The 23,770-nt window shown below is 37.0% G+C and overlaps 3 protein-coding genes across 3 annotated transcripts in view; 1 reads left to right on the forward strand and 2 right to left on the reverse strand.

Moving 5' to 3' along the window:
* The first annotated feature begins 37 nt into the window (after positions 1 to 37).
* On the forward strand, positions 38 to 10,121 carry ctso (cathepsin O). Its single transcript, XM_031758829.2, has 8 exons — positions 38 to 411; positions 1,329 to 1,434; positions 1,605 to 1,729; positions 4,403 to 4,570; positions 5,704 to 5,825; positions 8,668 to 8,831; positions 9,688 to 9,780; positions 9,907 to 10,121. The coding sequence occupies exons 1-8, from the start codon at positions 118 to 120 to the stop codon at positions 9,939 to 9,941; spliced, it is 1,107 nt and encodes a 368-aa protein (XP_031614689.1). The 5' UTR covers positions 38 to 117; the 3' UTR covers positions 9,942 to 10,121.
* On the reverse strand, positions 10,118 to 15,615 carry tdo2a (tryptophan 2,3-dioxygenase a). The gene is made up of 12 exons (XM_031758815.2): positions 15,451 to 15,615; positions 15,207 to 15,312; positions 15,029 to 15,119; positions 14,514 to 14,584; positions 13,905 to 14,032; positions 13,605 to 13,791; positions 13,150 to 13,257; positions 12,925 to 13,036; positions 12,676 to 12,733; positions 12,070 to 12,149; positions 11,704 to 11,794; positions 10,118 to 11,404 (listed from the first exon to the last, which is right to left on the reverse strand). The coding sequence occupies exons 1-12, from the start codon at positions 15,483 to 15,485 to the stop codon at positions 11,251 to 11,253; spliced, it is 1,221 nt and encodes a 406-aa protein (XP_031614675.1). The 5' UTR covers positions 15,486 to 15,615; the 3' UTR covers positions 10,118 to 11,250.
* Positions 15,616 to 20,988: 5,373 nt separating this feature from the next.
* The window catches only part of si:dkey-237h12.3 (teneurin-3), a 134,003-nt gene continuing 131,221 nt past the window's right edge, over positions 20,989 to 23,770 (reverse strand). The window contains exons 29-30 of the mRNA XM_039621048.1: positions 23,249 to 23,379; positions 20,989 to 22,669 (exon numbers count right to left, since the gene is read on the reverse strand). Of these exons, the coding sequence (XP_039476982.1) occupies positions 21,917 to 22,669; positions 23,249 to 23,379 (884 nt within the window). The 3' untranslated portion in view covers positions 20,989 to 21,916. The remainder of the gene's footprint in view (positions 22,670 to 23,248; positions 23,380 to 23,770) is intronic.

Consider the following 23,770-nt stretch of genomic DNA (forward strand, 5'->3'; position numbering starts at 1 on the left):
AAAATACTTTATTTGCGTTTTAAATAGTTTACATTTTTGGTTTGTTTTATCAACCAGCGCTCGTCGTAGTAAACTTTCTTTCTTCGTTTCCAAGGGAACGCCTCTTGATTAGGACGCATGCGCGACAAATCTTCACCCTTTTCCGCGAACATCAAAACACTTGTGCTTCCCCGTGTGGATGTTTCTCAGCTGACATTTGTTCGTCAAATGAGGGCTTGTCAGGTGTTCATACCTGCTGTGGTCGCTCTCGGATTACTTGTCTCTCCTGTGTGTTGCCAAAATGTGAACTCAAGTGAAATTCGGACTCAGTTAAACGGCTCTGCCGCTGATTTCGGGGCATTCAGAAAGCAGTTTCACCGCACGTATGAAGTAAGCAGCGAAGAATTTAGTCGTCGTCATCTCAGTTTTCAGGTATGTAAAGTGAGGGAGGCGTAGAAGAAGTCTTAAGTGCCACACTTAGCAAGTGTGAAGTACTCAGACGGAAAACTGAAAACAAACTGGGGGAGTACTTCATGTTAGACCACGCCCACTCACGTAGAAGAAGGAAATACGGAAAATAATTTTGGAAAATTTTGTTGAATGTTACATTAAATATATATATGTGTATATATATATATATATATATATCTATATATATCTATACATACATACATACATACACATATGTATATGTATGTATATATATATATATATATATATATATATATATATATATATATATATATATATACACATATATATATATATATATATATATATATATATATATATATATATATATATATATATAAAAGCATACAAATACTGCCATAAACTGAGATTAAGTGAAAATTGTACTACAACATTGGAACAATAGTTAACAGTGGTGTTTAGAGTAACATGAGGGTCAGCTTAATAGCTGAAGCCATATGAAATAAAAACAGCTGTGCGATTAAGAACATTTTATTTTTAATTCTTTCACTTTTACCTGCTTCCTTATTTCCCAACTGGTCGCCACAGTTTTATACTGTGTATATTGATATGATTAGCAACTTATCTTTTATAAGCTGCTTAATATGTTTTGACATCTGTCAGCATGATATGCTTAGAGTTTTTGTTGGCTATTATATTAACAATTGTGTGTTTTCTTAGTTAGAGTTGGATAAGAAAAGTTTTTAGAGGTTTCAAATACATAAATGTAGTTTACTTTCATTACCCTTTCTATCACAGGTATTGAACATCTACATGAACAACTTATTTTAAAGACCAGAGTTTCCTGTTATGTTTTTCTTTCCTTTTTTCCCCCTCCCATTTAATATCATCATACCATTTCATTTGTGTAATTGCAGAGAGCTACAATACGGCACACCTATCTGAACTCATTTTCCACAGAAACACAGTCTGCCAAGTATGGCATCAACCAATTCTCTGACCTTTCACAGGAGGAATTCAGAGGTAGGTTGATATTTTGACATACAGGTGTGTTTAGTGAACCCTCTGGACATTTTATTCATTTATATTTCTGTCCTGCCTTTTGTTGAACTAGGCTGAGTCTGCAGAATCGTAGTTTACACTTGTGTTTGTATAAAAAAAGAATGACTTTGAACTGTATCTTTTATCCACAGATCTGTACCTGGGAGCAGTCTATGAGAGAGCTCCTCTCTTCTCTGGACTGAGTGTAAAGGAGCTCCCAGACAAATTTGACTGGAGGGACAAGGCAGCCGTGGCACCAGTCCAGGACCAACAAGCAGTAAGTTTTACACATGATACTGTAGGTATACTGTACATGTGGGAGCTTAGTTGGACATGCTTTAGATGCAGAGACATACCAGGACAGATAAAGTCATGCCTTTTCATCATTTATGAATAAAGCATTCAATCAACAAATAGGTACAGAATACCGAATACGTTACAGGCTTCGATAATGAACGCAAGTCTTCACCAATAACACAGTCAAAATTATGATGTAGACACTTGTCAGGTGATTCTTTGCTTTTCACTTTTAAGTAGGTGAAAATTTATGATGCCCTGTGTGAGAGATTTCAGTGCTTCAGTTTTAAGGATGAATATACATTTAACACTTTTTAAACAGTTTTTATTTAAATGTATATAATTTATTATTTTTTCTCCACCAAAGTGAAAAAAGATGTGAAAATTGTAAAATAAAAGCAATTTTCAGTGGTTTTAGTTGATCATAAGTGCCTTGAGGCAACTGTTGTTGTGATTTGACACTATATAAATAAAATTGAATTGAATTTTATCTAAAACATTTAATTGAAAATAACACAGAGATGACAAAACACATCAAATGTTGACATGAGAATGTGTGGCTGGTATTGTAAGTGTAAGAATAACATTTCTTAACAGAAAAAGAATGTAGGGATTTTATCATATACATCTATGCGAGGGACAACAGAGATTTTGTACTGAAGATCATTGCATGGGCTCAGAGAGGACTGAAAATCATCGTCACTGAACCCAGTTTATCCCTTCATCAACAGATTCAAGTTAAAAATTCTTTTTCATCTAAAGAGAAAGCGTATATAAACAAGACCCAGAAACTCTTTTGCCTTCTCTAGGCACCAAACTCTTTCCCGTGTTCTGAACAATCAAAACTTGAAATTCTTTTTAGTAATCCCGAATGCCCAATCATCCAAGCTGAAGTGTGGTAGCTTTGAAAAACAGAGTATGTAAAAGTATGGGTGTCCATTAATGGACGTGGTATTTGCAACTTGTACATCGGCAAATGCAGGATTAATCCCGAGTGATATACCCCCACCACACACACACACACACACACACACACACACACACACACACACACACATAGAATATTTAAGAATTTATGCAGATATTTTTTTCATTTAAAAAAGTCTAACATTCTTGTTGTTACATGTCTCAAAGTGAAAATTAAGGTGAGTGGAAAGAGACTTTTTTTTCAGGCTAGTACTTTGGGAACACTCTTCAAATGTGAAGCATTTAATATGAAGTACCAGAGAAGAAAAGGCATATTTGACTCGAAGGCGACCTCGGTAATGGTAGTGGAAGAGCAAAGGAGCAATGACAAACTAAACCTCTGGAGCTGTTGCTCAGGGAGCAGAATGGACCCGGGGGTACAGAAGGGAGAGGGTTAGTGAGACTGAGTTGTTGCTTGTCCCTGCTGAAGATACACTTTTTGCTCTTTTTGTCCTTTATCTCTTTAGTCAGTCAATTTGCCATAGGGGATGATGATATTGCTGTAAAACTGTTGTCCTAAGGGAGAGACATAACTGGTTCAGCTGAACGCCATCATGATCATATATTTTACTTTGCTCTATTCAGGTAAAGTTTCGCACTCCAGGGAGATGCACTAAATGACCACTCTCACCTACCACTCTCCTCTGCTGCAGTTTTACCGGGCAGATTTTTTTTACTCTAGCTCTGCCTGTGGACCTGCTGAGTTTTTATAATACGTAGCTGGTGAGACAGAATATAAACTGCTGTAGGATGCACACAGACCCGATATATCAAACCTCTCACATCTTGTTATTGCTTCTTGATCCATTTTTTTCCCTTTCTTGATTCCATGTTTGTGTCTTGAGAACATTTGATCACTTTAAAAGCAGATAGCCCTAATATTTTGTATACTCAGCAGATACTTATGTTGAGACCAGGCAATATTGACTGATTTTGCTTTCAGCATTGATTTTAAGCCGTGAAACCATATTGAGCAGCAAAAATTGGATTTTAACAGAGAGCTCAGTTTTTCATTACATTTATGGGAATACATTTATGCCAAGTAAGTGAACTGAGCATGCAATATTAGGATGCCGTTTGGAGAATAATATTGCTCGTGCAAATATTAAGCAAAAAAAAAAAAAAAAACCCCACAGACGCACACAAGAATCCGTCACATGATGAACTACTGTATGTACCAGCAAAAAAGCAACACTTGTTTCAGGAAAGCATTTTTTAATCTATATCAGCTATAAAATATGAGAAATTATTTTGTAGTCTGAATACAATAAATGAGCCATAGACATAAAACCTTAAATTAAGACCTTTAACTGAAGCAGATATTCACATTTTTCTGAAGCGTGTGTATACCTGTGGTTTTTCTGTCAGTAGATGGCAGCAGAAAACAATCGGTCACAGTCACATTATCACGTACCACGTAGAGCATTTAGAAACTGAAGATACTTGGTTAAACCGTCTAAAATCTTGTGTCAGTCTTATAACACTGGCAGAGGGCTTTTTAGATGATTATTATAGTAGGATTATATAGACAGATATGCATAGGTAGATCATTTCCAGAATTAAATAAGAAATAGCTCCTTAGAATGGTACAGTGTGAATAGATTCTAGGTCAGGAGCTAGATCTAAATAATGCTTGGGAGATTTGTTTTTTCTCTTTTGTCTCATTTCTGTAATTTTACCTTCGCAGTGTGGGAGCTGTTGGGCTTTTAGTGTGGTTGGTGCCATACAGTCTGTCCATGCCATAGGAGGCTCACAGCTGGAGCAGCTCAGTGTGCAGCAGGTTGTTGACTGCTCCTACCAAAATGCAGGCTGTAATGGAGGCTCCACAACTCGGGCTCTGAACTGGTTAAAACAGGTATGCTGATAGTCTTACACACGTTAACATATTTTTAGGTCTTATAAAAGATGCTTCCAGAATCTTAGCTTATAATACCTGAAATGACCAAGGCTGCAATTAACATTTCTGTGTCACTAAGGCAACAGGAGAATTTGAAAATATGGTACTGTCTAAAAGTCTGAGGCCACCTCTCATTTTTCTGTTCTTTGCTTCCAAGGTGCCAAACTTTCTAGTATTTTGTAAGTGTCTTGAACAATAGTTCAACAATAATTTGTTCCCGTTTCTTTAGTTGAATCTATGAAAAATGCCAACGATAACAGTTTTATAGGCATACGATATATTTTTCCACCAAGGTGATTTATAAATAACATTTAGCCAAAAACCAAAACAGTGAGGAAACTGGACATGTGGAGTAAAAAAGAAGAAATGACAGTCCTAAAAAATCTACAGCAAATGAACATTATCTGAAAGTCATGTCCTTAAATGGGTAGAAATCCAGCAAAAAGCTGACACAGGACCTGAGAGATGCACCTGCCCTTCAGATGATCCTTCTCCTGTTCACTGAAGCTTCATGAGAAATGTTCTCAGTGGATAGGTGGCTGTCAAGAAGCCATTTTTAAGGAAGGAAGAGATGGAGATGGTGAGAAAAGACTGAAGTATGTCAGCTTAAACAAGAAGTGGACTGAAAATCTGTGGCAACAGGTGGAGTGATGAATCCAGATTTGACATATTTGGTTTGGAGGAAGTGAGGAGAGGTACTGCAGTGATTAGTAAAACATGATGGAGGCTCTGTCGTGGTTTGGGGCTGCGTTTCAGCCACTGGTGTTGGGGATCTTGTCAAAACACTATCAGTCATTGGACTGGCCTCCAGAGAGCCTCTGTCAAGAGATCACCTTGACAGAGAACATATAGACTATATTCCCATATATCTTTGCATGTTTCAGTAAATTGCTGCACCTGCTTTCCAATTTTCCCAGCAAAATTTAAGGAAATGAGTGGGTGGCTTAAAACCTTTGCACATTACCGTAGAATCACAGGGTTTAAAACTTTAGCATCTATAAAATCTGTGTAACATTGTTTAGACATACACATTAAGAAATATGAAATAAAGCAGACATGCTGTGTACTAATGTTCACTATTTGCTTTGTAGACCAGAATGAAGTTGGTGACTCAGTCCGAGTATCCCTATAAGGCCAAAACAGAAATCTGCCATTTTTTCTCCCAGTCACACAGCGGTGTTGCCATAAAGAACTTTACAACACATGACTTCAGGTGAGACTTTATTTTTTATCAAGTTTTCTACAAGTAATAAAAGCTAAATATTAACTTCATAAATTTAAGGAGAATAACATGCAACTTTAATGTGGGTTTCATAAAGTACCAAGGACAGAGAAATGGGCGTGGGATTGGTTCTGTACAATCACAGTGTTTACTCTGTCAACACAGACATAGATAGCTCACTAGCACAGAGGTTCTTAACTCCGGGTCAGTTCTTTTTGGCCCAAAGGTGAATCTGATTGTCTTTACTTAAAATTGAACAGAACAGGGACTTTGCTTCGTGCATATGTAATGCCTTCTGTTGTTATTGTTATTTTGCTATCTCAGTATAATACTTTCATAGCTAGGCTCTGAATCCACTGTCAGAGCAGATTTAACTGAGCATTCAAGTAACCTAAGATGATGTTTATTTGCCTCTGATTTTTAAAAAAAAAAAATATTTGCTCTACTTTTTTAAAATGTCAGTGCAACTTTTTGAAACAATAGTATACATTTTAATTGTAGTTATTAACTGTTGTTTTCTTGATGTTTTTCTGCCAAACATGAATGAATTTGTTAAAAACATGGAGGGCTGCCATGTTTCTTCTAATACTTGTATTACAGTATCAGTATGCAACCATGACCTTGAACGGTACAAACCTCATTTATCATAGACTCCATATATTGGAAAAGAGTCTTGGTAGTGATAATTTACTGTGCTAACACATAGCAAATTATCACAACCACGACTAGTAAGAAACAGGAGTACTGTCTGCCTGGCAATAATTCTGCAAGTAGTAATTTCTGCAACTCTCTTGGTGCAAAGAAAAAGAACTACAAATCACTTGTCAGAGAAATGGGGGGACAAGTGAGCTGAGATTTGCAGTACCATCAACTGGCCTTCATTACCATTGAGGCAGAGTGCCTCATCAACCTGTGCTTTATAGGACACAGCCATGGGAAGCTGGAGAAAGGAGAGTTAAACTTGAGAATAGATTTGTACTGCTGCTGCAGGACCCTGGATCTCTGTGAGATGGCCTAGATAACCTCTTATCTTCACACAGCAGTTTAAGGACTTAAAGTAGTAATGGAAGTAAAAGACTACAGGGAGAAATAGCGACTAGACCTCAGAGTCTGAATGTGGTTGATTTTGCTTCTTTAACTCAAGAGCAATTCAAAAATATACTGCTTTTCTAAACTAAGTAATCGGGTTGGACACCCAGCTATGAAAATTGTACACATGGACCAAATCCATTTTGGAAACAAATAAAACAATCAGCATTTTTTAATAGGATTTTACCAACATATTGTTCTTTCTACTTTAATATGGAGGCATTTATCAGAGAAGTTCATAAACTCAGCTGATTATTTCAACTACATGCACACTCCATAAAGTGCTTTTTAAAAAAAAACAAAAAACAAACAGACATTGTTATCTTTTTCACATTCATCTTTTTTAGTGGAGTTGAAATTTGTGTTAACAAGTCAAAAGTAAAATAGTCAGCCACCCCAGCTGCTACCTGACAAAAGTTAAACACATGATGGATGCCATAGCCAGGAGATTCTCACTCCGTATACTGACTACCAAGGTTTGGAATTCACAAAGGTTTGCAGAAACTCGGTGATACTTCATTTCTATATCATAAATATTTCTTGTCTTCTCTAAAGCCTGTCAGACAACCTCGGGCCTCTCAGAGTCGCTGCTGCCAGAATTGTAACAAGAGGTTAGAATTTAAGGTGATATTCTTAAATCAGACACTTTCAAGTTTTGTTGTTGGTTTATAAATCACTTAGAATCAAACTAGGTTAGGCTGCCTTCTGCTAGCGTGCTGCATACAGATGGAAACAACTTCGTTCCTGATGATATATCATGCACGCCAATCTAGCCACTTTCAGATTTAACCCAAAAACTCACTTATTCTCCCTTGTCTGTGATGGATTGGTTTCTGTGTTTTACATTTGTTGTTTTCAGGTCAGCTTCTAATGGCATAACTGCAATGTAGATTTATTCATAGTGGACTGTTATGTTCACATTTTATTTTCTTTGGATGCATTTTATTTCCTTTTGCATACTTACCTGTCATTTCGTGCTCTTATATTTATAGTTTATTGTGGCTCACTGTTTTTGAATGGCATTTTTGATGCTTCCCTTTGTCCGTGTAAAGCAGTTTAACTTCCCTCTCCGTTTGAAGTGTGCCATGTAAATAAAGCCACTTTACCTTCCTAAACAGAACTTGAAAGTGAAGTGCTGATATTGAGATTTATTGCATATCAACACAATGTTACTTAAAGTCCTGATGTTCTCTCATCCACTGATCCAGTCTAAACATTTTCCTTAGACCTGTATGTGTCTTCTGAGGGGTCTCAATGTTAGGTCACAGAGTTTATCAAGCTGCTGGATTGGATGTTTCTGCAGGGTGGAGACTTGGGGAGGTCACACAGACGGCTAATCTCATGGTTAAACCAGATTTTTACTGCTGAAAAACACCATAAAGTTTCAACACAACCTCACCATAAATGGAAACCCAAATGACTTTATTCTGACTTTCTTCGGTATAGATTTGGCACAAACAGGGGCTTCGTGCACCATATGTAATAAGGCTGGCAGAGTACAGCATGACATAACCCCAGCGGGAATCATCTTGTGGAAGGACAGAGAGTGTTACTGAAGAGGCCAGTATTTGAGCAACAGACTGACGGGAGAAAATGCACCACATTTAGTAAAAAAACAAACAAAACCGATGTACTGATAATTGAAGTTGATTAGTTAAATATTCTTGTACAACATTTAACTGCCTGACTTTACATTATAGTAATAACGTAATTATAAGAACAAGTTGTGCTGTTTTTTTCCCAGTGGTCAAGAGAAGGCAATGATGGGTCAGCTAGTACAATATGGCCCTTTGGTTGCTATTGTGGATGCTGTAAGCTGGCAAGATTACCTGGGAGGCATCATCCAACACCACTGCTCCAGCCAGTGGTCCAACCATGCCATTCTGATTGTCGGCTATGACACTACCGGTAAATACTACCACATGTCTCACATTTAAGTGAGAAGAAGTATTTTGAATAGTTTAAAAAAAAATATGACTTTATAATTTATTTGAGCTAACACAATTTTTTATTTTTTAGAGTTTTGTAATCCACTGTGAAGGTAGTTTAAGCCTGCATTTGATCAGAGTTTTTAGCTTATTTAAAATCCTTAAAAATAAAATTTTTATATCAAGTGAAATATGAGCCAGCAGGAGGAAAAAGTTTTACATGTCAGATCTGAAGACTGAGTAAAAATGAAAATGTTTTCATTTCTCAAGGTCCTAAGAACCAAGGTTCCTTATTTCATCGCACTCTTTTACAACTCTTGCTTGTGTAGTTGTAAGTAATTTACGAGATTAAAGCAGAGTATGATTTTTTTTAAATTGCCTTATTTACAGTGTATCATTCAGTATTTTGCCATTTCACCTTGTACCCCAACCCCCTGTTCTCTTAGCATACAGTAATCAAAGGTTAGCTGAAATTGTAATCATTAACAATCTGTGCACTCATGTTGACCTGATGTACCAGACGTTCTGTTTATTTCGATGTTTATCTATATCTTTTGTGATCCAGAAAGAAATATTACTGTGAAGTAGAGGCTAAACACTAGTTTGGCTACAGCTGTGTGGTAGCAGCTATCTCATATTTTATTTATGGGCATAGTTTAGACAAAAATACTTTACGTTTATTAACATCAATTATTTCAAACACTTCTGTTTTCTAGGTATTACGCAAGCATTTGAGTGATTATGTAACAGTCTAATGTGGGTGCAGCACACATAAGCACAAGTAGTGCTTCTTTACCTTGTAAATAATTCAGTCTTAAATGCATGTTGTCTTTCAGGGGATATTCCGTACTGGATTGTGCAGAACTCCTGGGGAACAAGATGGGGAAATGAGGGCTATGTTTATATAAAAATAGGTGGTAACATTTGTGGTGAGTTTGACCTTTGATCTTGACATTTTATGTTTATATGATCTTTCAGCTTAAGATAGGTGCACTGAAGTGTCCAGAATCTCCTCGGGGAATAACAGTATTTCTCTATTTTTGTTCTTTTTGCAGGCATTGCAGATTCAGTGGCAGCTGTTTTTCTTTGACAACAATGCCTGTATGAGTCATTGTGTGTGTATGTGTGTGTGTGTGTTTGTGAGTGAATATCTGTGTGATTACCAGTGCCAAAATTCAAATCATTCATCTGTTTGCTTTCGAGTACCACTTTAAATGTTTTTATTGAGATGTAAGCACCACTAAAACCAAATAAATTACTTCATACTGTTGGCAAGTGTTGAATTTTAATAGAACAATAAAACACATCACTGCAAAAATACAATAACATGAATTGTTCCATCATATAAAACACATCTTATTAAATACATACAGATATATGTCATAGGTTATATGAGTCATAAATTTGGCTATAAAGATATTTCATTAATCAGTGCATAAATACTTGACAAAATTAATTTAAAACTTTACAAAAACAACAACAACATTATGTACAATTTTATGGTTCATATTTATTCTGTGCAAATGGTTTTGTTTTAGACGTTGATGTGTTTGGTTCATTGGTTCATCATTTGCTGTACACCTTTATGCACCCAAGACACATCTGAGTAGTCTGAAATGGCTCCCTCTATGACACCATCCCTGTGCTGAGATGAAAGATGATCCATTTTTGTAAAAACTCATCATCGCCACCAGCGTTGTCCTTGCACTCACAGTTTGATCACTGCTCTCACTGATCTGTTTGCTTTCAGGTCAATCTCAGCCAATTTACATAATTTTATTGAGGAAACATCTGAGCACCTCTTATCAAGGAGCCATCTGCAGTACTTTGTGGCTCACAGTCAAGATTAAAGTAAAATAGTCTTAATTTGGCTGTTTAAATATTTGATTTATTATCTGTCAGACATTGCGTCATAAGCCTGCAGCATAATTTATCTTGATTTTCTCTTGTTTGCTAAACATTAATATGTAAAAACGTAGTTACTTTGTTACGTTTACTGTTTTTGTGCATTTATGTGTGATGCCATGTAAAGACATCACGCCTTCAAATCAACCCGTCTGCGTTATTCTTCACTCCAACATCCAGTTCACCTAATATCAAATTAAAATACCACATGACCTCGAATTTCATCTCACCTAGATTTTAAATCCTTCTTAATAATATATAGTTTTTGATAAAACTGGCTATATGTTGAACTGTCTCCATTCATGAAAACACATACACTTCATATTTCAGAGTTCTTTAAAGGTACACTGACAAGATGCCATGCATTGTTTCTCATAAACATCAACAAAATGCATTTCTTTGACCTGCTTTTCACCTCTTATTGAACTGTAAATAATCCGCTGCTGGGAGATCTGTTTAAGTGAAAAAGCCTGGACAGACGAGTGAGATGCACTCTAATCCGAGTCGTCACTGCTGCAGTAGGAGCTGTCGCAGCACTCAGCCGTGTACAAAAAAGTGTGAATGTTGGGATTCAGCTTGGGTACCCAGTGGCGAGGCACCAGGAATGTTGCCAGGTTGAAAAGATCCACAAAAACTTTGTATCGGTCACTAATTAAAAAGATCAAATATAGAATCATTGTTTAGTATGTGCATCTGTTCTGAATTGTGACTTCTGAGAAGCAAAAAGTAAACTGCTGTTCAGATTTTATTTTACTCTACTGTTGTTTCTTTGAACTTTAAATATACTGTCACTGTGCATTACAGATGGAACTGCTACATGACAAGTTAATTAAGATAAGCAGAGTAGCACTGTGCTGTCTTTATCTAAATTAACTCTGAAGTGTTTCGGATACTTGCTGTGTGAAAATAAATGTCTAATCATAACATTATTTTACACCATACAATACCTGACAGTTGATCTAAGATACTGGTAGCCAGACGACCCCCCTGTGCCAGCTTTGCTGCCAATCATCCGGTGAACCATGCACACATGATTGTCTACAAAAAAGTAGGGAAAAAAACACCCAGGAATAGCCATTGTTATTTTGTCCATTGGCAATAGGTTGTATTGATCAACGGGCATGGAGGATGTTATAAGATTCTTCTGCCTCTTGGGTTCAAATCTAACTTTAAAGTTTAGTAACTTTGTAGGCTTCTTTGTTAGTCCAGTTCTGCCCTTGGGCAAAAAATAAAAACAACACACTGTAGAAAAAAATATACTTTCCTTTCCCCTCAAACTTTCTTACTCTGTTTACACGTAGCAAGCAACTTACATCTCCATTTCGTCATGAGGGTGTCGATATCCATGAGGGATGTGAGCAGCTGGAAGGGAACCTGGAACCTTGGCTCTTCCCTTCAAGGTAAAAAAAAAAGATTTTAGGTTTTACAGATTATAATGTAAAAAAAAAATCTATTTTCTCTTCATATCAGCTATAACATGAGCGCAACTATCACCTGTTCACTACCACCAGTAAGTTACCGTATTAAATTTTGCATCTGTTATCACCTTCCACTAACTTCAGTTACCTCTGTTGACTTTTGCATAGCCTCAGTAAGTCTCAAGTGACAATGTGTCCTTACCGCAACGATTTGAAAGAAAAAAAAAAAGCCGGTTACCACACCTTTTAATAAAGCTTACATTTTCAGGCAGGTTTCACAAAGGGGCTTGTGATATGGAAAATTTATGTGGGAAGAACAAATGAGTACCCTTGCCTCAGGGACTAGCACTGAGGCGTTCTTGTGCAAGACTTTCCACTGAAGCTGTTTGCAGCCTCCAGGTGTTAACAATGTAAAACTATGAATAGGAAGCAAATATAACATACAGTGTCACCACTAGACCATTAAAGGTGAGGAAACCTTCTAAAACGAACTAAACATACCTGTAGAAGTATATCATCAGAGCACCTTGCAGAGCCTTGTAAGAGAGTCTCCTCTCACCTTGTTAACGAAAGGGAAATTTTTTATTTTCAAGGTAACAAGAAATGTTGGTGTTTACATCCTTTTGTAAACTAGAGTTTCACTTTTAAAGTCCACACCTTGCACAACATAAGCTTCACTTTGTGTCAAACAGAGGCTGTAAATAAACATGATAAAGCCTCGGTGATTATGGCATCTGATTAAACACTTACCCTTGCTGACAAGGTGATCGTGGCGCTTTTCATCAAACAGAGATGTGAAAAGCTCCCTCTGTTTGACCATCTCTGCCATCAGTTCCTCTTTCTCTTCAGAATCAGGCATTTTCTTTAAAAGAAAATATGGGGGGGAAAAACAGCAGTCTCTGTCAGTCATCGGTGTACTCCAGGGACAGCAAAAAAAAAAAAAAGTTTGTTCTGAAAGCTGGAGCCATCTCTTACCTCAATTTTCTCCTTCTCCTGATTTAACCCATCAAATATATTGATTTCCAGCCTTTGCCAGAAATTGAAGCCATCCACCTCCAATCCAGGAGTTCTCTCCAGCCACTCCTGAAAGAACAGCCCAGGGTTTTTTCTCACATGTATACTCTAGCACAGGGGTGAGCAATTAATTTTGCCAAGGGGTCACATGAGAAATCGGGACTGTTGTAGAGGGCTACACCAAGGAGCTTATAGAGAGACAAAATTAATATTGAGCAGAAATGAGTTCAGTTTATTGGTGTGGCCCTTTACAAAAATCCCAGTTTGTCATGTGGCACCTTGGCAAAAGTAATTGCCCACCAGTCCTCCAACAGGGCAAATAACAACAAATTCATGTTTATTCTTTGTGTTTTAATTACTTACTAACTAAATCAAAAATGGTAGCCCTTCCACATGTAAGTGGCTGTAAAACATACCTCAACTAACTTTAAAAGTGTTGGTTCCTGCTCAGTGGAGAGCAGCAGCTCACTGTCATGACCTTTAAAGTTGTCCCTGTAATGGCGTCTGTTGTATGGAACCCTCAGGTTGTCTGGAACTCCAATTTTGTTCTCCAAGAGCCGAAACTGGAGGCTTTGGAAGCCAGAGGCCGGAGACAGGTATTCCCTGTATACACACATAAGCATACATGTACACAGTTAAGCCAGAGTGCAACATTGTGGAGGAGTGCGTGTTATATTGCTTTTTGGAGCTGAAGTAAACGTTATGTGTGAGTTTACCTAAAGTCAAAAAAGTCCAAGGCTGTCATTGTTTCCAAAACTGCAAACTGGTCAACCAACAGTCTGAAGATCATCACAACCCTGTGGATGCGAGTGTTGACTTTGAGCATATTACGTTCATCTCGGACCTTCAGAGGAATAGCAAATGTTAGGGGAGTTATTGTTGATCATATTTAAGCTTGTAGGACAGGAAACAGTCTAATTAAATAACTAGTTCTTTTTGTATTTTCAACAATATTTTTTACAAGTATAACATATAATGTATATTTCTACCTAAGCAAGATGTTAAATTACAACTGCTGTTCTGCTATTAGTCTGGAAATAGCTAGGCTGATCACAAACTTTAGTATGACTAGTAATCTAATTTTTTAAACAGAGGCACTGAGTGATTGTGACGGTGTTCTCCACAGATGGTTTTGTTTAAGATGCATTTAAATTCTCCATCTTTTTGACTACATTTTTCTTATCAGCACTCAGTCTTTAACATTTACAGTGTGCATCTAAAAATAGTAGCAGCAGCGCAAGATACATGTCATTTTTCTCTGTTTTAATTATGAATTATCAATTTACAATTGCATAACCTTCTGATACCACAGAAATCTAACTTACATGACCGCTGATGAAGATATCTCGCACAGAGTCCAGTTCAAACAAAATCTGTTTGAACCACAGTTCATAGGCTAAAAAAAAAAAAAAAAAGATGTTTAAGCATCATTAATATATGTAAGTATTTTATTTTGAGGTAAGGACAAAGGTCAGTAAGCAGTCAAGGCTTTTACATTCTTTCAATCCGTCTCCCTTTCAATTCACAGGTGGGGAAAGAAAGAAATGAAGGAAAAAAAGGTTGAACTTCTATTAGTGTGCAGCGGCTTCTCACACTAAGGAGACAAGTGGATGCATATAACACAAAACCTCCATATCCTTCACTATAGGGGTGAAAGAGTCTGTCTTTAATTTAAAATTGATTTTCCTTTTAATTTGCCACCTGTCTCTAACTGTCTGCAAACAAAGTGAATGATTTACAATCAAATCAACATTTAAGTACAGTTTATGACTGGATCCAATTTTGCTTTCTTGAGAAAATGAGAAAAAAATAATTTCAAACAAAATGAAGCTCAACTCACCTTGATGGGTGACAATGAAGAGGTGCTCATCATGGATCTTATTGGCTTTTAGTTCGCTTTGCAGAACCTGAGCCGTGAGTATTTTGTCGAGCTGAGGGTTGGAAAGAGAGAAATCAATTGATATAGAAACTTTGACTGAACAACAAATGCAAATTTCAGTACAAAGATAGATTTGTACCTGCAGGTAGTCTCCATAGATAATTCCTCCTCTACTGGCTTTGTTGACCCCTGCCTGGGAGTCATCCTCATCTTCTTCAGTTTTCGGAGGTTTATTTTTATATAACCTGCAGTACAAAGAGAACACCTCTGGTTACTCGTTTTCCCACCAACAGGATTAGAAATGTAGGTAACATGTTTCTATTTAATGTATGTGAAAAAAGGGGGATAAAAATCCAAGAGTGTGATTAAAAATATGAACGCACAAATGCTTCTTCTCAAAGTACGGACATCCACTCATGACTTATTCAAATCGGTGGCAGCAAAGATGTATCCTTGTTCATCGAATAATATTTACTAAAAGAGTTTTCAACACAATCTGAGTTTTTAAAGACTTATCTTGTCCAATCAGTCACAAGTATACAATTATCATCCGGCCCGCCTCTATTTTTCCCTTGGAGCTGCTGTTATCTTTACTCAGGACTGACTTCTGGACTTTGTTTGACCTGCTAAAAGAAGGGTCACACAGACCTAAAAGAATAAAATAAGGGCATATTACTTTTCTGCATTTAGGAAGCTATCAGGAATATCAAATGACCTTCACATTATAAGGTTTTGAATTTGCAATGTATTGCTTGAGGGCTTCATAGAAATAGCACAAAGTTTTCAATGTGGAAGCTATGATTTAGTCGTGGCTGTCTTAGTCACTGGGCTTCAGTGTTTACACTCAGGGATATTCTGTTTATACTCTGTGAAAAAAACTGAACTTATAAAGATAAGATGGACAACACCTGACCTTGCAAACACAAATATGGTCTTTATCTATTTTTGCTTCTGAAATGTTATGGAGACTCTGTAGATGCAGCCCAAAGAAGGAAGAGAAAAACTGCGTTTAGTATTTGGTGGTTTTATCTGTAACAGGTTTAACCACTGATTAAAAATCTAGGAGTGATTTTGCTTTAATTTAAAAATGTAAATCTCATTTCAACCAGGTCCTTAAAACAATTTCTCTGTCTTAGAAATATTAAAGTTACAGTCTCTTTTTGACACACACAGGTGCCAGCATGCTTTTCCCCCCCAGCTTTTAGTGCTGGTTCATACAGTTCATTTTTATTGGATTATTTGAATCCAGCAAAAAAAAAAAAAGGCTGTAAGAAATACACGTAGTTCAGAAGTTGCTTTACCCGACTGCTTAAAACACTCTCACAAGCTCATTTCTGCATCACAGACAGAGAGTGAAAAGTGTATATATGTATTCTCCATTGTATTTTTTTTTTCTTTTAGTTTTTAATGTATCTTATAAGTCTGGGTCCTGGTGAGGCAATATTTTTTTAATTGTAGCTTTCTAAGGGTTTTCTTTATGTTAAGCAAAGCCTGGTAGAGACTGTATATTACATATTTTCTGCATCATAAGATTGTTTTTTCTTGTGATAAAATAATTTGTTTATAACCGTGTTATAGCAACTGTTTTTATATCTGATTTTTCAGGACCTTCTGTATTAGTGTGGAAGTCACGAGAAATCCCTGATGACAATCTGTATGTCATTGAACTCAGCTGTAAATATTTGCAATCTGGTTAATATTCTATTTATGTTGGCGAAGATTGGAAATGTGTGGTTTTAAAGTTACTGAGTGCACAGAGTGCACATGATGTATTCTTATAGTACTCCTTTAAGTACTTTTCTAAGTATTTCTTCTTATAAATGAGGTTCAGCGATATACATACCTTAAAGAGACGGCGTGTTTTTGTCCACTGCTTGTTGGAAGCTGAAAATGTCATTCATGTCAGACTGTAATAGCTGCCATACACATGGGAAATATTTGTTGTTCTCACAATCCACATGGTCTGTGTAAAAATAGTTCTGTTGCTCCCCACTACCCGAGCCACATCACAACATACACAGAGTCCTTTTGAACAACAGTGAACTCCGTTTCATCCGCGTGAAACTAAGAATCCACAGTCCACTCACTCTAAATCGTCCCTGAGATCATTAGCTCCCTCGTTTTTTTTTTTTTACCAACACTCTTTGCAGACTTACCAAGTAGTCCCATCAGCGTGCACAACAGTTCTCAGAAGATCAGAGGAATGATAACAAGCAGCTATTTCTGAATTGGGACATGGTACAAGCCTAGCATTATAAGGCTTCACGCTGAACAAGAAGAGCAGCAAGAACCCCAAAAATCCTTTGTTCTTGTTCTCATTTAGTTGGGATGAATGGGATGCTGGTGAAGAAACGGCTACAGTGGATGAGATGTTTGTGAAGACACGAGACCTATTACGGTACATTTTCAAGTCTCACAAATACGACATGTATTATGACATGCCTTACTGACTCAGACTGAGACTGAGTTACTAATTAAAAAAGGCAGGGATAAATCCTTTTCTTGTTCTCACTGCCATGTGAAATGAAAGTTAACCATCTCTATCCACCCCCTCTCTTCTCCCTGTCCTTTAACAGGTATAAAGTCCTGGAATAAATCAATGTCATCTTTGTCTTCAGCTGCGCCTTCATATATAAATCACTGGACTCTTTATCCTCACAGTTAAACACAATCAGTGCATTTATAATTGAAATGTAGCAAAAAATGTATTAAAAAATGTAGCAAAACAGATTAAGTAATAACTGTTCTTTTTGCTGTAGGCATCCTCTAAGTGGCAAACATCACAAAGAAAATATTTATACACTCTAATATTTTACCTTCTGTTTCTGTTGTTAGTTCAAACATTTTCCTTTAGAAAAATTGCACCTGTTTGATCCTTTTTTGAGTCACTACTATTTAAGTTCAGTCAAATTTCCCTGTGTGCATTTGGAAATCCTGCCAAAAATACTGTTACACATCAATCTGATTTTATCTCTACAGGTCCTGTTGATTTTTCATCAAACGGAAGCTCGACGAGTTGTCAGCTCAAAGTGAGTAAAAACAATAATGAAACTGCATTCGCTTGTGTGCTTGTTGTTGGCAGAAGGGGGAAAAAAACAGATCTTTTATGAGTCACGGACTACATGTTTAAATTTAACTTCCCCCTGGACATTTAAGATTTAAAATGTGCGTTGTCCTTGATGAAGTGATTGCCGGATACGCTTTATTTTATTTACTAAAACATGATTAGAGAGCTCTGTCTGTTGATTATTAATGTGCTCATAATTATCTAATAAGCTCGGTTGATGAACATGATTGCACATATTTAACATCGCATCGACGTTCGCCGCTTTGCTACTGTAAATTCACCTTCGCTTTAAATTACTGCAGCTGTCTTTAGTCTCAGCTTTTTGTCAGATGATTTTATATGAATCTGAGGAGAGGAGATTTTTGTCAAAGCTTGCTTCAATTCCCTACATCTCTAGACTTGAATCAGAATTTATACTTGTAGATATTTCTTCAGTACTGTAACAGCTATTTTGATATAAAGTCCCCGAGCCACTTGAAAGTCAAAATCAACCACCTAAATAAATCAAGCCAGTTGACGTCAAACTGAAGTGTCATATGATCTTTGGTTTCATCTTCAGGTATCCAAGAGGGGGACATGTAGAGTGTGAAATCATTTCATGTTTGATGGTGTGATCTCATACCGCTACCTCCATCTGAAAAAAAGAATTATGAAACATACTTGATTTTTTTTTCTCTATTGCTCTGATGTGGTTATTGCACAATGCTTTTGGTTCTTTGATGTTCTTGCAAAGTTCTGCCATCTCTTTTATGTAAGCCTTTGAAGTAGAGCTAGTTGCACTGCATAGTGATATGCCGCGCTGTTGCTCTGGCAGTGTGGTCACAGTGTGATACTGCAGCAGTACTGGCGTTCATTTCAATATTACTAGTTTAACTATTCCATTTGATGTCTCTTTAAATTAACCTGGAGTGTTTCCCTCCCAACATCTGGCTAACTAATCACTAGAATTTCACCAAATTATTTGAAGTTGGACCTCAAAGAAACAATATTTTCTGACCCTTCTGTAGGAACAGTAATAATTGCTGTTATAACAAGTGTGCTGCGATAAAGCAGGTCAGCCGGATGACTTTCTGAACTATGTGCTTTGTACCACTAGGGAGCATCAGAGGGCTTTTAAGAGAATGAAAGATTTGAATACTTCATATTTGGCATAGTCAAGTTTGCATTAGAATTCCGTTATGTTTTGTTTTTTTTCAGCAGGGGTTTGAAATGCTTTGTATGGATATATCAAAACAAATGGGGGTTCGTATAAGTTCACTATAATTTTAACGTGAAGAACAACAGACGATGGCTCACAGGGGAACTTTAATAAAACATTTCATTAAAAGTTGGCAGTGAATGGGGTGATATACCCAAAGGGATTCTGATGAAAACTTTGAAGGCATGTATTTCAGATTTTGTGCTGAGAAACATTAAAAGAGATGCACCTTTGTTGGGCTGTGTGTGTCATAAAATATTTTAAATGGAGAAAAAAACCCCAACAACATATAAAGAAACTGGGGGAAGCAGAGAAGCTGAGAGGAGGACAAAAACAACAGTGTAAAACAACTTTTGAGCAAAGAATATTCTGCTCCCATTTGGTTTGAAATGCTGTTTGAAGTTTACCACGAAAAAGAAATCACTTTCATATGAAGGGGTTATTTTCAGACTTATACATTCCAACATCCAAACTCTTCTGTGCTTTGATGAAAAACACCGGAAAAGGTGATCACAGCCTAAATGTAATTTTGAGAAAATAAGCTTTTTATGTTCACACGCAAATTTATCCTTTGTGATTATGACGCTGACTGACTAGACTTTTAGTCAACTGTCTATACTTCAGCTTAATTAAACTTAAAATTTCTTCAGCAATTTACATACTTCAGAATGCCTTCGAGCAGCTGACTTCAAAGTAATGCTTCATTTGTCTTCTAGGGCTTTGTAGCTCAGAAGATTTATTTTAAATCATTAATCTAATTTGAGAATTTGATGGGGTTTTGGCACTGCTTTTATTTTATTTTGGAATACTAGTGCTTTTCATATGTTGCTATTTGGGAATGCTTCTGAAGATTTCCAAATCAGCGTCTGATTAGCAGTAGTCTGATTATGTGTTGCAGTAGCTCGACAGTAGTTTATTTTCACCTATATCTGCACAGTGATTTGTGTAGTTTCAAATGTTTTTGACATTTTTAACAATTACAACTAAAACACTATCAGACCAAAAAAGGCAATAACAAACTCCCCTTGATAAGCCTATTTTCTGTTATGCTAAATTTTCACAAACTACTTTCTCTACATTGCTTCAGTTAAGCAAACTAGATTTCCCCCAAGGGTAATTTTCCTATATTTTAAATTCTTTCAGTTGTTGTTTTTAGCTACCAGTTCAAGTGCCCTAACATTGCTGATGAACACCCTTAATATCAAAAAGTCTCACTTCAGAAATCTAAAAAACAACACACCCGAAAGAACCCCAATATCATTTTAATTAGTGCATTTAACATTCAAAAAAATGATACCTACCGAGAACATGGATGTGATCTATATTTTTATCCACTGTAACGTTGTTTATGTGAGATGGGTTCATGAAATATTTGTGTTGATGAATTATTCATTGGACAGGAAAGCCAAGTCAAAAGGCATTATGCCCAATAAACATTAAATTTAGTGGAAGTAATAGTTGACTGCATGTTATAGATACATCACCACTTCTAAATACTTGTCACCACATGCACAGGTTTCTGTTACTTACTTAAACAGAGCATTGTGAAGAAGCCCCACATTAGCTGTATTTGAAAGAATGACAAAAATATATATATATGTATATATATATATATATATTGAATCAATGTCTCACATAAAACTAAAAGAACGAAAATAAAAATCAGCTGGACTTTATTTATGTATAAACACAACATAAATTACTGTTAAGATGACTAGTACAGACATTTATTCAGTTTCTTAAAAAAATGCCATAAAACTCTTGCATAATTTACAAAATGTGGTGTCCCTGTGCTATCCAAGACAAAGCTGTGCTTTGTCCCACCGGGCAAAGTTCTTCATACCTCTGCTGTCCTTTTGTTGTTGTTTTTTTTTCTTTTTTTCTTTTTTTTCTCACAATGAATATCAGGTACCGCATTTAAACACGTTTCTTTTTTTTTCTGTTTAAAATTATCTCAACAAGAATAAGACATTTTGATGTTTACAGTGCTAAATCTGGTATACATAGTGGTTGTTTGGTGAGAATATTTCTATAATCAGAAGTCTCTGATTTCAAAACAAAACAAAACAAATACTCAAGGACACTGCTTGCTCTGGGACTGCACCCACGAGCCTGGTACTTCTAGAGAAGTGCAGATATGCATAATGTAAACATTTCCTCTGCTCTTACAATAATTTGTTGACCCAACTTTCCTTGATGAAAACAACAAAAAAACCAAAAAACCCAAACACCTAAATTAGCTCACTGATTCCTTAAAGACACCACTATTCCTCTGTTTCAGAGTCCAGAAGGCTTGTGCTACAGAGGAACTGACCTGTAACTGCCATGTTAAGGCGTAGCGTAGTTGAACATTTACTCTGTAGTGTCCAGGTCACAATGCACAGCATTGTTTTTAACTACTTCTGTTTTTCTCCTCTTTTGTTTTTCTTTTTTCTTTGTTCCTTTTTTTTCTATTTTTATACAAAAACACAATAACACTCAGGGCACTCACCAGCAACTATTAATTAAAGTTGCTTTTATTTCTGTCGACTGGAGTGTCTCCACCAAAACAAAGTCTCTTTGGCAGAAAGTACACCTGGTATTGTTACCTCTTCCCAATTTCACTTTGCCGAAGAAAGTGGATGTTATTAGTGCTGTCTGCTAGCTCTGGGTACTGCTCGATGGAAAGCACATAGTACCCATCATATCCCAAAACTTTGCCACTACTCAGAAGCTGCCTCTTCTCCCCTTCTGTCCAGGGGCGAACCCCTTCCTCACCGTCCCTCACTCGCTGCTGCTCTTTGGCCCATGCGCCTGCCAGGGCACGCTGACGTGCAAGCTCGATAACTCGCGCTTTCTCCTCATCCACTGTGGATCCGTAGCGGATATGGAAAGCCAGAGCACCAGCACGAATCTCCACATCTGCAAATCGCCGAGTTCGACTGTCCATGACTGTGGTGGACTGGGAAACAGTCACATTGACACCATTCTCAAGAGTCTTGTGTCCACTAGTGAGGTGTAACGCAGCAAGGTCAGCATCTGGAAGGCCTGGCTTGACAAAGTAGTGGGTGTCTCGCCCTTCTATAGTAAAGTGGAGGTCTTCCAGATAGAAAGCATTGTTGAGGATTGATGCAACCTTGATACAGTCCTCACTGGCCACGTTGAGTGTGTGAGTGTGGACACTGCCCTTGTAGATGGCAAACATAACAGCCCTTCCGATGGGAGACATTGCAGCTGAGAACCACAGCCAAGACTTTTCACCTCTCCGACCTCTATTGAGATGGACCTCTGGCAGCCGCTCGAATGACAAGAGAGAGTGTGCTTGTCTGGTTACTTCCTGCTGGACCCCAGAGATAGACTGTAGGAAAAGTGCAGTGAAACGTTAATGCCTGAACATGGCAGAACCTGACTCTCCAGGCCATTTAGAACCAGCTACTGCTCTGCTTCAGAGAGTTTTTCATCCCCATCCAAGATAATGGTGTTTTCAAGCTGTGTTCTCAAGCCAAAAGTAGATAAATCCCCCATGACAATTTTACTGCAACACTTTTTTTGTGTTAAGGCCTTAGACCAAAGGAGCCAAGCATCAAAAAGTAGTTTTAACAGTAGCGACACCAGAATATTATTTAGAAAATTAGACAGCATTAAAATGTGTACAGCTCGTAACTAAACCCAGACAGCGCAAAGAAAACTTTTCCTTATTTTCTGTTTATTATTATGCAAATATGGCCCAATTAAAACTGATTTTCTATGAAATGCAATGCAGTCCAATTAGGAAATGGCAGCTTCAAAATACGGAGGTAAAAGGAAAACAATGGGAGGAAAAAAAACTAACACCTTTTTTGTAATCTGGTCATCTTTAAAAGCAAAGGTTTTGTCTCAGTTGCCTTTCAGCTTATTTTGGGTTCAGTTATGTATGAGAGACATTAATTTTACCCACCGGCAGATCATCCCACAGCTGACTCTTCCTCAGTTCATACGATGGCATGCTCAAGTCAAACTTTGGGACTGGAAAACCAGGAATGGTGTTGTGAAGATGGAAACCAAAAGTTACTAGCCAGGTGTTAACGTCTGAAAAAAGGAAATCAACAATAAAATAATTAAAAGGAATTAAGGTTCAAATCTAAAGTTCTAACTATAGTTAAACATTTGTAAATGAACTAGCTGCAAGAGCATGGCTGGTATAGTTTAAACGTGCTGACACAGTGACGGTGCGTGAGTGTGTGTGTGTGTGTGTGTGTGTCATGATGCCAAAATGTGGTCCTGGGGACAAATATTCTAGAGGATATTTGTAACTCCCTGTGAGACTTATCATCAGCTGCGCCTTGAGGCAACTGTTGTGATTTGGGACTATATAAATAAAACTGAATTGAGAATTGAAAATCGAATTGAATTGAATCTGGTAAAGAAACATGATATTTTCCACAATTAATATAGTGAGATAGCATATTGGTGTCATGGC

This window comes from Oreochromis aureus, linkage group 2 (genome assembly GCF_013358895.1).
Source record: "Oreochromis aureus strain Israel breed Guangdong linkage group 2, ZZ_aureus, whole genome shotgun sequence".
NCBI lineage: Eukaryota > Metazoa > Chordata > Actinopteri > Cichliformes > Cichlidae > Oreochromis > Oreochromis aureus.

Bases quoted from the DNA above. Each gene is read 5' to 3' on its own strand.
- tdo2a (XM_031758815.2), bottom strand. From the start codon at position 15,485: ATGAGTGGATGTCCGTACTTTGAGAAGAAGCATTT. The intron at 15,313-15,450 runs GTGCGTTCATAT...TTTGTACTGCAG, and splicing joins TACTTTGAGAAGAAGCATTT to GTTATATAAAAATAAACCTC. The intron at 14,585-15,028 runs GTGAGTTGAGCT...TTTTTTTTTTAG, and splicing joins CTTCATTGTCACCCATCAAG to CCTATGAACTGTGGTTCAAA.
- ctso (XM_031758829.2), top strand. From the start codon at position 118: ATGCGCGACAAATCTTCACCCTTTTCCGCGAACATCAAAACACTTGTG. The intron at 1,730-4,402 runs GTAAGTTTTACA...TTACCTTCGCAG, and splicing joins CAGTCCAGGACCAACAAGCA to TGTGGGAGCTGTTGGGCTTT. The intron at 9,781-9,906 runs GTGAGTTTGACC...TTCTTTTTGCAG, and splicing joins AATAGGTGGTAACATTTGTG to GCATTGCAGATTCAGTGGCA.